The sequence below is a fragment of the Octopus bimaculoides genome, chromosome 28 (genome assembly GCF_046866305.1).
Source record: "Octopus bimaculoides isolate indiv1 chromosome 28, ASM4686630v1, whole genome shotgun sequence".
In the NCBI taxonomy this organism is placed as follows: Eukaryota; Metazoa; Mollusca; class Cephalopoda; order Octopoda; family Octopodidae; genus Octopus; species Octopus bimaculoides.
The window spans coordinates 12,029,186-12,043,620 of NC_142955.1; the positions used below are offsets into that span (position 1 = coordinate 12,029,186).

Here is a 14,435-nt window from a genome sequence, read left to right on the forward strand (position 1 = left end):
GAGTTGATAGGTTACCAGTTTAGCAAATAAGTTCTCATATGTGACATGAATTAATTAGTTGGTACTATTATATGACTGAAGGCACATGGCTCGGTGGTTAGAGCGTCGAACTTACGACCATGAGGTTGTAAGTTCGAATCCTGGACTGGGCTGCGTGTTGTGTTCTTGAGCAAGACACTTTATTTCGCGTTGCTCCAGTTCACTCAGCTGTAGAAATGAGTTGCAACGTCACTGGTGCCAAGCTGTATCAGCCTTTGCCTTTCCCTTGGCTAACACTGGTGGCGTGGAGAGGGGAGGCTGGTACGCATGGGCGACTGCTGGCCTTCCATAAACAACCTTGCTCAGACTTGTACCTCGGAGGGTACCTTTCTAGGTGCAATCCTATGGTCATTCGTGACCGAAGGGGGTCTTCGACAATTATATGGTAAAGCAGAGGATGTTACAGATAGTTATTGATACAGATACTCTTCAGTATGTATATATACATGTGTATGTTTCAGAGAATAATTTACCACGGATATCACAGTCATATGGCTTATCCTGTATGAATGTGTGATGAGGCAAACTTTCTGAGAAAATGATTTAACGCAGATATTACCCTGATATGACTTCTTTCCTGTATGAATGAGTCTATGTCTAGATAAGTTGCCCGTATGAGAGAAGGATTGACTACAAATATCACAATGATATGGCGTCTCTCCTGTATGAATGCACATGTGTGTAGTTAAGTGATCATTTTGAGTGAACGGTTTACCACAGATGTTACAATCATGTGGTTTCTATCAGGTATGAATGTGCTTGGTTAGGTTATGGGTTTGAGAGAATGATTTACCACAGATATCACAGTTATATATCTTCTCTCCTGTATGAATACGTTTGTGTACATTTAAATGATGATTTTGAGAAAATGATTTATCACAAACCTCACAGTGATATGGTTTTTCTCTTGTATGAATACATTTGTGTTGAGTTAACTGACATCCTACAGAGAATGATTTATCACAGATACCATAGTTATATGGCTTTTCTTCTGTATGACTGATATCCGACAATACTTGTGCAATATACAGGACACTGTATTGAGAAGACAGAGTCTGTCTCTTTCTTTCCTTTTACCCATTTTAAATCTATGAATACGATTTATTTCTTTACTTTTCAGTTTCTTTTAGGCCTTTTTCAGAAAGGCGTAAAAGTCCAGAAATTCGATACACTTCCAGTGCCAAGCGTGAAGGGTTTTTAAAGATGTCGGGGTAATTATTTATTGAGAACGTAATTAATTTAATAATTACATATATAACACATATGTATATGATACATTTATGATATAAAACTACATTGAAATACGAATCTAAAACCGAAGAAAACACAAACGTAAGTGAAGAAAGAAAAGGAAAAATAAAGAAGCAGAAAAAGAGAGGACGAAATATAATATCAATTCAACATTAGGTGCTTCTATTACTTGCGCAAGTTCAACGTAACCTAATGAAACAAGCTACAACACTCGTGATGTTGTTCCCCCTTGTATATGACATTTTTTAACCCTCAATTATCCGCTAGATGACTCTACTGACCGACAACTTGTATTATGAAACGTAGGCAATTGTTTCAAACAGTTTGAGTTAAATCTATATAAATATTATAACTAAAATAAGTGTCATAGATATATATTATATATATATATAATTAGTGTCAATTGTATATGTATAATAGTTGTTGAGAACTCGTGGTCCTCGGAGGTCATTTCACGCCCTAACCACGTCGACGTGTAAGTATTATTAAAAACTTTGCTTTCATTCTTTCGAGGTCAATAAATTAACTACCAGTGAAACACTGGGGTCGATGTAATCGACGAGCCCTCGCCCCACAAATTTGAGGCCTTGTGCCTCCAGTAGAAAGGATTATTAAATATAAAATGTTATTATAAACACTTTGGAATTATTAAATATATTGCTTTTTACTCAGAAATTTTGCTCTGTAAATTTGTTTTCTAAACAACGTGGCGGAGGTAAAGGACATGGACCGCACCCACTTTCATTTTTTTTTCTTGCCAGAGGAGTGGAGATGGAGAAAATAAACATTTTGAAAACGTGTTTTGGGGGTTTTCAAAATCTTCATCCTTCCCAGTGTTAACCCCAGCCCCCTTCAACTGATTTTGGTCGATTTTGTGGGCACAACGCACGGTAATTTTTTGGGGTAATTTTTCAGATTAACACCCGCACGATCTTCACTAGGGGGTTAAGGTTTTAGGGTCAGGGTTAGTGTTAGGGTTACGGTTAGGGACGGAATTCCCAAACCCTAAAACCCTAACCTTAAAACCCTAACCCTAAAATCCTAACCCCTAACCCCGACCCTAACACCCTAGTGAAGATCGTGCAGGTGTTAATCAGAAAAATTACCTTTTTTTTCTACCTTTCCTTCCTTCGGACCGATTTTAATCGCATTACACACTTAAAAACGATGGGAGAAACGTTTTCGAAAATTGTTTTTACTTTACCCACCCTCCTCTCACTCTGGACCATTTTTGGTCGATTTTGTCAGCTCTACGCACGAACATTCCCCCTCCTACACGGACCAATCTTAGTCGATTTTATGGGCCTTACGTACTTACAAACTATAGAAGCAACATTTTCGTTAAAAAAAAAAAAAAAGAATTATTCAATGCCATATTTATGAATTTATTTCTTGACATGGTATTTTTTTTTATATCTAAAACTTTGGATCTTTTTGGTTTGACGGGCAACATTTTTCATTAATGTTTCATGTAGTGTTTTACCGAAACACGACAACTTTTTACATGAAATAACTTCGAATACAAAAATTATTATCTTTTCTATAATACAAAATATACAAGTATACGAAGTTTGAAAGTGTTTCGGTACCAAAAACACTACATAAAACATTAATGAAAAATGTTGCCCGTCAAACCAAAAGGATCCAAAACTTTTCTCCATTACTCAATTAACAATGTCTGTTCTGGAGGAAATATTAAATAAAGAAACGAGGAAGGTATCGGATGGTCGTGAGATGTGCTTAAAAACAATAGCTAAATCGCCCTTAACCCTTTCCATAGTGAAACTATATTCAACCTCCTGTTTATGAATTTGTTTCTCTCACCATTATATATCAAACGAAAAATAAATGAATCTAAAAAAATGATTTTTTAAAACTTTTTTCCTTTACACAAAAGCAAAAAAAAAAAAAAATGATTTATGAATTTCTTTACTATCACCATTCCTTTTAATATTTTCTCCTCAGACACATTTGAGTAATGGGAAAAAGATTTAAGAAAACAAATACCATATGTATTGTTAGGAAATAAATTCATGACTATGGTGCTGAAAATTTTTCCCCCCTTTTTTTTTTTTTAACGAAAACGTTTCTCAGTTTTTGTAAATGCGTAGTGCCCCCAAAATCTGGAGGTGGTGGTGAGGGGAATAAAATGTTTCTTCTATCGTTTTTAAGTGTGTAGTGCCCACAGAATTGACCAAGATCAGTCAGAAAGAGGTGGGGGTAGAAAAAAAAATTATCGAGTGTAGTGCTTACCAAATTGACCAAAATCTGTGGGAGTTGAAAAAGAAACATTTTTTTATAAAATTCTTGGTCAATATAAAGATCTTCACCCGGGAACAAAAAAAAAAAATTAATGAACCAGCCTGGTGGGTGTTAACAAGCATAGAGGAAACGAATATGAAAAAAAAAAAAAAAATGTGCGCTGACGACCCGGGGTGGGGGTGGGGTGGGGGAGAGGACTTTCGGAAAATTCACAAGATCGGATTTTTCCGTCATAACTTCCGGTAAAATGGATATATATTGAATTTTTTTTTCACGGAATCCCACGTTTTTGGTTATGGAGGATTCGAGGATCTTTTTTAAAACGGGGGCCACATTTTTCATTAATGTTTTACGTAGTGTTTTTGGTACGGAAAGACTTTCAAACTTCGTATACTTATCTATTTTGTGTTATAGAACAGAAAAATATTTTTGTATTCGAATTTATTTCATGTAAAAAATTGTCTTATTTCGATAATTTCAACCAATCACTGACAAGTATTCAGTTGTTTATATTTACTCCTTTGGCTGATTAAGCGATGTAAAGCGTATTTAATCTCCATACCTTCGTTTTATTTGCTTTTTTCATTTTAAATTTGCTTTAACCCTAACCCTAACCCTAGGGTTAGGGTTAATTGTTTCAGAATCGTTTGTTGATGTAGTCGGCACTTAATGTATATCGGCTGAATGGACGTCAGTGATTGGTTGAAATTACAGAAATACGACAACTTTAACATGGAATAATTTATGGATTTCTTTTTTTTTTTAAGAAGACTAAGAGAAAAAGATGTTTTATATGACACATTCTACCAGTGTTCCAAGTTTCAAAGTGTTTCGTTAATGAAAAATGTGGCCCCCGTTTTAAAAAAGATCCGGATTCGATTCTGAAAAAAAAGAAAATTTCAAAAATCGCATTTTCAAAATTTCAACTACTCCTCTCCCCTTCACTTTTTCCGGAATTTTTTTTTTTTTTTTTGCGAAATACATACAAAAATACGAAATTTCAATTTTTCAAAAAAAAAAAAAAAATATATATATATATAAACAATAAATGAGTATATGCATATATATATGTACATGTGTGTACATACCTTCATCTACATGTACATATAGATACATATCTGGGTACATGACGTTGCAAAAAAACATAGACTAAATGATAAACAAGGTACAAAAAACAAGCAGGCCACATAGAGAACATATCCTTCATCAGCTGCCACCATTATAACACTGGCGTTTCGATATACCCTCAGGCCTTCAAGCAGGCTATCCACATGCTAGAAATAACAGCCAAATCTCACAAAACTGCGACAACAACTCAATCCGAAATATGGCCCTTTTAGTTTTCACATTCGTTTTCCATGCATTTTTTTTTTACAACTATTAGACTTTTTTGTTTTTTCATTTTAGTAACCGGGTGCTGCCGTCATCCTTTTACTATAACGCATACAGAAATGGACAAAACAGCCGTTCATTTTCAGTTTTAGACACCAGGATTTCGCCAAAAAAAATATTTCTGGAGAAAGTGAAAAATGCAGTGAGGGTGGTGGGGCAATTGAAATTTCGAAAATGCGATTTTTTGAAATTTTTTTTTCAGAATCAGATTCTCCATAACCAAAAACATCGGATTCTGTGAAAAAAAAAAAAAAAAATCAATGTATATCCGTTTTACCAGAAGTTAAGATGGAAAAATCGGACCTTGTGAATTTTCCGAAAGTTCACCCTCCCTCCCCCATGGTCGTCAGCATGCATGTTTTTTTCATATTCGTTTTCTACATGCTTGTTAACATCCACCAGGCTGGTTTATTATTATTTTTTGTTCTTGGGTGAAGATCTTTATATTGAGACCCCTTTTTGTACCCCATATTTCCAATGCTCCCCATCATTTCCAAGGATACTGTGAAAAAAAATTGCTGTCAAAAGTTGTGTGCACAACCTATCACTGATGTCCGCCATGTTTTTTTTTTACACACACTCGCTTGGTGACGTGGGGTGTAAGAATTTAAATTACAAAAAGTTTTTTTTCCCGCTTAAATTCCGGCAATGGACAACCCTTGGGCACATCACCATTCCATTAAGTATCTTTTGGGGGAGAAAAATATTGAAAACCTTCGATACATGTCAGAGTGACAAAAAAATCAAGGTACCTGGTGGTCGTAAGATGTGCTGATATCATCTAAATCTAACTTAAATCGCACACATTTTCGTCTGAAAATTGTTTTGAAATTATAAACAGAAACAAACCAGTATATTCAAATTGTCTGTAATTTAAAACTATGATTAACAAAAAATTCTGAGAAAATGAAAATTTTAAGATTTAAAATATTAAAAATTTGTCTAGCTATGCCTGTGTAATTCTTTTTTGTTTTTGGAACAGTAGATCTTGGAACACATGAAGCTATAATTATCAGTATCATCATCATCATCATCGTCGTTTAACGCCCACTTTCCATGCTAGCATGGGTTGGACGATTTGACTGAGGACTGGTGAACCAGATGGCTGCACCAGGCTCCAATCTGCTCTGACAGAGTTTCTACAGCTGGATGCCCTTCCTAACGCCAACCACTCAGAGAGTGTAGTGGGTGCTTTTACGTGTCACCCGCACGAAGGCCAGTCAGGTGGAACTGGCAACGGCCACGCTCAAAATGGTGTATTTTATGTGCCAAAAATCCTTTAAAATTGAAAAAATTGAAGGCTGCCTATGTGACACAAACCCACATCTCCTGTAAATATGGCAGGCATTCTACAGGGAACCTTCAAGTTTCTTCTATCTGAAAGGGTTTTCCAGCCAAATATCTTATATGCTGTTATTTATAGCTTTATGTGCAGCAAGTTCCATTGTTCCCCGCTCCAAAAATGTTACATTCTCTGCAAAGTTTGTAAAATTGTCATGACATTGACATCTTTACATTTTCAGCATCTTCTGTTGTTTTTCTGTACTTTCAGAATATTGAAGAACATTGGTATGAAAGAACTGTTTCCACCAGATTGATCATCAATATTTATGAAGACTAAAAGGAGACATTACCCAGATCATACATAATTATGTTTTGGTAAATCTGTTAGAATCACTGTGAAATATTTCTTTGGAACTGAGATTAATGGCAACATTTCTCATCTTCATTGTCTGAAATATGTCCAATATGATTTTATGTTCTGTTTAACAACAGATATCGTCAATTACTATTCCAAGAGGTTTTGCATTGTTATGGACAGCATCAAAGGAAAAATGAACAGTTATTATAGTTTTTGTACTTATTTAAAGTGGAAATAAGTATAAAAATTACCCTTAAGAAAAGAGATGTATTTTGTTTTTACCAGTTTGGTACATACGTGCACGCAACCCTTTCCTGCTGTATAAGGGATAAACTTGGACAAATTAAAAAAAGTATCTATAGAACCTTGAAATATTTATGTTTACAGTTGATGGAAACCAAAAGGCAGAAATATTTGTAAAGAAAAATGTCTGCATAAAGAAAAATAATGGAGAAATGATTCATGTGAGAAACTTGGAGTGATTTCTCTTGAAGACATGCTGAAAGGAATAGGAAAGTCATTGTTTAATTGCGATATCTGTGAAAAGTCCTTCTCTCTAAAACACAGCCTCAGTATTCACAAATGTATTCATACAGGAGAAAAACGCTACCAGTGTGATATCTGTAGTCAATCATTCATGCAGAGTGGTAACTTGATTATACACAAACGCATTCACACAGGTGAGACGCCATATCAGTGTGATATCTGTGGTAAATCCTTCTCTCACAATGGTAGCTTAGTTGCACACAAATATACTCATACAGGTGAGAAGCCATATAGGTGTGATATCTGTGGTAAATCATTCTCTTACAATACTAGCTTAATTACACACAAGCATGTTCACACAGGAGAGAAGCCATATAAGTGTGATATCTGCAGTAAATCATTCAGTCAAAATAGTAGTGTGATTATACACAAGCGCATTCACACAGGGGAGAAGCCATACCGTTGTGATGTTTGTAATAAAGCATTCACTCGAAATGATTACTTGATTAAACACAAAAGCATTCACACAAGAGAGACACCATATAATTGTAATATTTGTGATAAATCATTCCTTGACAGGGGCAGCTTAACTGTACATAAACGCATTCATGCAGGTGAAAGACCACATCGGTGTGACATCTGTGGTAAATCATTCTCTCGGAATAGTAATTTAATTACACACATGCGTATTCACACAGGAGAAAAGCCGTATCGTTGCGATATCTGTGGTAAATCATTCCCTCATAGAATCAGTTTAACGGTACACATACGCAATCATAAAGAAGAGAAGCCCTATCGATGCGAGATCTGTGGTAAATCATTTGCTCTAAATTACCACTTAACTTATCACAAACGTATTCATACAGGAGAAAAGCCATATCGTTGTGATATCTGTGGTAGATCATTCACTGGTAGTAGTGACTTAAATAAGCACAAACGCATTCATACAGGGGAAAGACCATACCGCTGTGATATCTGTGGTAAATCATACTCTCAAGTAAGTACCTTGACTAATCACAAACAAATTCATACAGGAAGGAAGCCATGTCAATGTGATATCTCTAATAAAGAATTCTCTGAAAATGATCACTCGATTAAACGCAAATGCATTCACACAAGAGAAAAATCATATCGTTGTGACATCTGTGGTAAATCGTTTCCTCAGAATGGTAACTTAATTGCGCACAAACGTGTTCATACAGGAGAGAAACCGTACCGCTGTAACATTTGTGGTCAGTCATTCACTCAGACTGGTAATTTAATTACACACCAGCTCGTTCACACAGGGGAGACCCCATTCCAGTGTGATATCTGTCATAAGGCATTCTCTCGAAAGTTTTTCTTGATAAAACACAAAATAAGCCATGTGAGACAAACATTGTATCATTGTAACATCTGTAGTAAGTTGTTTCCTGATGGGGAGAGCTTAACTGCACATAAACAAGTTCATACAGGAGAGAAAACCTCCCAGTGTAATATCTGTGATCAGTAATTTCCTCAAAATAGTAATTTAATTACACACAAATGCATTCATGCAGAAGAAAAGCCATTCCAATGTGATATTTGTGATAGAACATTCTCTTGAAAGGATTTCTTGATTAGACACAAAGGCATTCATGCAAGAAAAATAGTGTATTGTTGTGATATCTTTGGTAAGTCATTCTGTTGTAGGGGAAGCTTAACTATACATAAATACGTTCACACAGGAAAGAAACCATATCACTGTGACATCTGTGGTAAATCATTCTCTTATAGTTGTAACTTAATTACACACAAGCGTATTCATACAGGAGAGAAACCATACCGCTGTGTTATTTGTGGTAAAGCGTTCTTTCACAATAGTAACTTAATTAGACACAAACACGTTCACACAGGAGAGAGGCCACATCACTGACATGTGTGGTAAATCATTCCCTGTTAAAGTAACTTAACTGCACACAAGCGCATTCATTCAAGTAAAAAAAACCATATCAGTGTGTTATTTGAGATAAGTCTTTCTCTCAGAACAGTAAGTTAATTATTGTTGTTGGCACTCCGTCGCTTACGACATCGAGGGTTCCAGTCGATCCGATCAACGGAACAGCCTGCTCGTGAAATTAACGTGCAAGTGGCTGAGCACTCCACAGACATGTGTACCCTTTACGTAGTTCTCAGGGGTATTCAGTATGACACAGTGTGACAAGGCTGACCCTTTGAATTCCAGGCACAACAGAAACAGGAAGTAAGAGTGAGAGAAAGTTGTGGTGAAAGAGTACAGCAGGGTTTGCCACCATCCCCTGTCGGAGCCTTGTGGAGCTTTAAGTGTTTTCGCTCAATAAACACTCACAACACCTGGTCTGGGAATCGAAACCGCGATCCTATGACCGCGAATCCGCTGCCCTAACCACTGGGCCATTGCGCCTCCACCACAGTGAAAGTGAGCTGGGTTCATAGCCCGGAGTTCTGTGGACTGAAAGTATGCTCTGAGACATGGATTGTTTTTGACATTGTTATACACTATAACTGAATTGTCTACAAATATGCCAATTATATACATGTATATATACCTCCAAAAATAGGTTGAAATTATATTACGCAGTAGAAATGTATACAATATTGACTGTCACTATATTGGTGAGAACTGTGATATTGAGCAAACATGTAACTAGCTATCAGCTAAAAACTGAGGAAAATGAAGCTGGTGATGTTTGGGAAAATTTTTGATAAAAATAAATTTCAGAAGTTCTTCATCAGTGTTTGTTTGTTTTTGTTTTGTTTTTTCCTTTTCATTGCAAATTTTAAAAATTTCTTTGTATTAAGCTAAAACATTTCTGTTTTATTTTTAGTATTATTAGAACGAAAAATATAAAGATAAATGAAATTAATTATAATAACAGAGGTGTTACCTGGAAAAATGGATTAGAAGGAAAAATGCTGATGCAAAGTAATAGTATATTATGTATTGAACCTGGAAAATAACGGAAAAAATAGTAAATGAACCTGGAAAAGTACAGGACAAAAGGTAAAAAAGTAAAAATATTCCTGTTCAAGTAAGAATAAAAAAAAACAAACAAAATGGTAATAAATACCCTTCTATGTCTTTATATTCAAACAAAAAAGTTTAAATTAAAATACCAAAGAAGCTATTTATTTTCAGTTTTAGTGAAATGGATAATTGCTTGCAAGTTTACACATAATTTAATATTACAAATTTAGAGCTTTATCATCATCGTCGCTTAACGTCCACTTTCCTTGCTAGCATGGGTTGGACGATTTGACTGAGGACTGGTGAAACCAGATGGCTACACCAGGCTCCAATCTGATTTGGCAGAGTTTCTACAGCTGGATGCCCTTCCTAATGCCAACCACTCCGAGAGTGTAGTGGGTGCTTTTACGTGCCACCGGCACGAAGGCCAGTCAGGCGGTACTGGCAATGACCACACTCAAAATGGTGTATTTAAAAAGTCACATAATAGCAATTTAACCAAAATTGACTGTTTTTTAACTCCCTAAGTTATTTATAAAAAAAGCAAGAGTCATTTCTACCTTTTGCAGCCAGACACCTCACATTGCTTATACGATAAATTTAACGCTTAAAATGTACATGTATGTAAATATTTAAATGATAAGAATAACTGTTATTAAATCCAATGACCTTTCTTCCAAAGCAGATTAGATATGTGGTGCAAAAGTGGTGTGTGCTCTCAACGTCCATTTGTACACCTGTTATAACCTCTCCCCCCTATTTTAATTCGTACATTATCATTTTCACCTAGCAACTCGTACATTTCATGTGCTGTGTATGTGAAGGTGCGATGGCCCAGTGGTTAGGGCAGCGGACTCGCGGTCATAGGATCGCAGTTTCGATTCCCAGACTAGGCGTTGTGAGTGTTTATTGAGCGAAAACACCTAAAGCTCCACGAGGCTCCGGCAGGGGATGGTGGCGAACCCTGTACTTTTCCACCACAACTTTCTCTCACTCTTACTTCCTGTTTCTGTTGTGCCTGTAATTCAAAGGGTCAGCCTTGTCACACTGTGTCACGCTGAATATTCCCGAGAACTACGTTAAGGGTACACGTGTCTGTGGAGTGCTCAGCCACTTGCACGTTAATTTCACAAGCAGGCTGTTCCGTTGATCGGATCAACTGGAACCCTCGACGTCGTAAGCGACGGAAGTGCCAACAAACAACAAAAACAAGTATGTGAATACATATTTTGAGTATGTCCTTATACACCCGTGTTATACCCTCATACAAGTGCCATGATGAGTGTTGTATACAATTAAAGGTACTTCATATATGAATATTTAGACATATACCATAAACCACCTTGCCCAGACTTGTGACTTGGAGGGTAACTGTTTAGGTGCAATCTCATGGTCTTTACCCTTTAATACACATATACACCCACACACATATAACTTACCACATTCTGATCAGAAAAAATTAAAAAAATTTGCAATTCAGTTCAACAGAATTTTTGACACTTGGCCCCACTGAACCCCGTTCTTGACCCCAATATAGACATATATATAAGAAGAGTCTTTAAGAGAAACGATCAAACATGTTCTTAACTATGTGCAGAATATGAGAACAAACTGTTTGAAATTCCTATTTTTCCTAATCCTTCACTTTGAATTATTAATATTTAATAAAATGGACATTAAAACTGGTAATCTATACTATAAAAGGCAAATCTACTCTGTGTGTGTGTGTGTATGTTTAAAATTCATACATTTACACAATTCAAAATTTCTTCGATTAAACAATCGCAATTAATATTCTAAATACAATAAGTTAGGTCACTGTGTCATTTTTTCACCCCAAAAATTTCATAATAATGAATAAAATCCGTAAAACTACAGGAGTAAACATTTTCTCCCTAATAAAATCTAATTGCCTCTTTCTAATACAAATCCTTTCAACTCCTACTTCCTCTGATGAACCTTTACGAAAAATCAAACAACAAATACAAAAAGAAAGGAAGGAGAAAAAGAAAATTATCAAAACTGAAACAATCACATTTCGATACTGTAATGACAGATACATACAAAATTACTTTGCCCCTCTAAAATTAACTATTTCTATTCCTCTTACACATCGTTTCAATTGCTACTTTCTCTTACGAACGCTTACGAACGATCCAAGAAAAAAGACAAAGAAACGAAGGGGAGTGAGAGTCAAATAAACAGACACACTGCCAATCATACGTAAATACACACATATATATGTACCTATGGTTACCAATGACCTCATTCTAATTGGCGGGAATTATAAGTTTACTTTCCATTTCTAACACCGTCATTTACCAGCGAGACATGTTTCTCAAATACGATCAACAAACATTTATTCCCTACAAACTGAGTTTTTTTTGAAAATCTTTTCGTAAATCTTCAGATTAACACCCGCATCATTACCTACGTAACCCTAACACTGTAGTGAAAATCGTACGGGTGTTAATCTGAAAATTTAACAATCTTTTTTAAAACACTTTTACTTACTAACATCTTTTTTATTTAGTGTGTGTGTGTTGCCCATATATATACACACTTAAGACTTAGTTGTCGGTTGGGAGTTTCATCGGCAGAGGTCATTATTATTACTATTTATTTATTTATTATTATTATTATTTTAAATTTTCCCCACAACGGCGGCTTCGGGCAGGTGGAGAATAGTCGATTATATTGACCCCTGTGTTAAACTGGTACTTATTTTTTACACCCCGAAAGGATGAAATGCAAAGTCAACTTCTGCGGAATTTGAACTCACACACTCATACATACAAATATCTGTCATTCTCTTCCAAATACGATCGACAGTCAAACATTTATTCCTTACAAACTGAATTTTTTAAATATCTTTCTTAAAACGCATTTAATTACTACCATATATAGACACAGAATACACATTAATACACACATACATACAAATACCTGTCATTTTTTTTTTAGTGTGTGTGTATGTTGCCCATCTTAATATATAATGCTGAAGTTCTGTACTTACTAACATTTTTTTATTTAGTGTGTATGTGTGTGTGTGTTGCCCATATATATATACACTTAAGACTTAGTTGGGTTGGGAGTTTGATCTGCAGAGGTCATTATTATTATTATTCAGATTAACACCCGCACGATTTTCACTAGGGTGTTAGGGTTACGATGAGGGTTAGTCTTACGGTTACGGTTTTAGGGTTACGTAATCGTGCGGGTGTTAATCTGAAAAATCACCGAAATGTGAAAACTACCGACCCTCCCATCTGTTATAACTTTTGTTGTTCTGTTTAATATGTACATAGATTATGCCTCCAAAGAAGAGAGGTTGCTGGCGAAAGAAAGAAACCGGTTTAAAAAGACAGCAACAGACTGCAGCAATTCACCACGTTCCAGAAGTTACTTTGAACATAATGCAAAACGGTGCATCATCATCTACTGCCCAATCTGATAGAATTCTGGCAGAACTGTGTAGCAACAGATCGCCAGCAATTGCTTCATCACGAATTGCCGTCCTAGCTGCTCCTGCGAAAAGGAATTACCTTGCTATGTATAATCAAGGCAGCGCAAAAAGTTGTTTTGCACAAGCATTTGTATAGCCAATTAGACGGATGAAATTTACGTACACTTAATAATGTTACACAAAACAGCCTTCAGACTTTCCCTATTAATTTCGTCTTTTGAATTATGAACATATTTACATCATAAGGGTTTTTTCATTGTAAGGCTTTCTTTTTTAGTTGATTTTCACCTACGATAACGTAGATGGCGTAATAAATCACACCCGGACAACGTCGGGTTATACTGCTAGTATTTTATAAAAGTCACTTAGTGTAACAAATATAAAAATATGTATTCTTTATGATTAAAGGTAAAAAAAAAAAAAGTAAAATCGAGCTCCAAAATGATGAAAGGTAAAGTTGACCTAGGCGGAATTTGAACTCAGAACATAAGGACAGATTAAATACTCCTGAGCGTTTTGCCTGGCATGTTAATGATTCTACCAACTCACTGCCTTTTTGATAATAATAATAATAATCCATTCTATTATAGGCACAAAGTCTGAAATTTTGGGACAGGGGCAAGCCGATTTGATCGACTACAGTATGTAACTGGTACTTAATTTATCAACCCCGAAAGGATGAAAGGCAAAGTTGACCTCAGCGTTAAGGGTACACGTGTCTGTGGAGTGCTCAGCCACTTACACGTTAATTTCACGAGCAGGCTGTTCCGTTGATCGGATCAACAGGAACCCTCGACGTCGTAAGTGACGGAGTACCACGATATATTTACGACTAATAATGTTGAAACAGCTTTATAAAACGATGAGAACATCTGATACAAAGATATCAGTCAGTAGAACCATCTATCGGATAACTGAGGAAAATATATCAC

The 14,435-nt window shown here is 35.8% G+C and overlaps 1 protein-coding gene across 2 annotated transcripts; it reads left to right on the forward strand.

Annotated features, from left to right (window-relative positions):
* Window positions 1-86: 86 nt before the first annotated feature.
* Window positions 87-9,806, forward strand: LOC106884139 (uncharacterized). Of its 2 annotated transcripts, none has more exons than XM_052977704.2 (2): window positions 87-1,250; window positions 6,497-9,806. In XM_052977704.2, the coding sequence occupies exon 2, from the start codon at window positions 7,083-7,085 to the stop codon at window positions 8,562-8,564; it is 1,482 nt and encodes a 493-aa protein (XP_052833664.1). In that variant the 5' UTR covers window positions 87-1,250; window positions 6,497-7,082; the 3' UTR covers window positions 8,565-9,806. The 2 variants fall into 2 exon arrangements, with proteins under 2 accessions (XP_052833664.1, XP_014790855.2); XM_014935369.3 differs by lacking the exon at window positions 87-1,250 and adding an exon at window positions 1,290-1,765.
* The last annotated feature ends 4,629 nt before the right edge of the window (window positions 9,807-14,435 follow it).

Excerpts from the sequence above, each read along its gene's own strand:
- LOC106884139 (XM_052977704.2), top strand. The coding sequence starts at position 7,083 with ATGCTGAAAGGAATAGGAAAGTCATTGTTTAATTGCGATATCTGTGAA.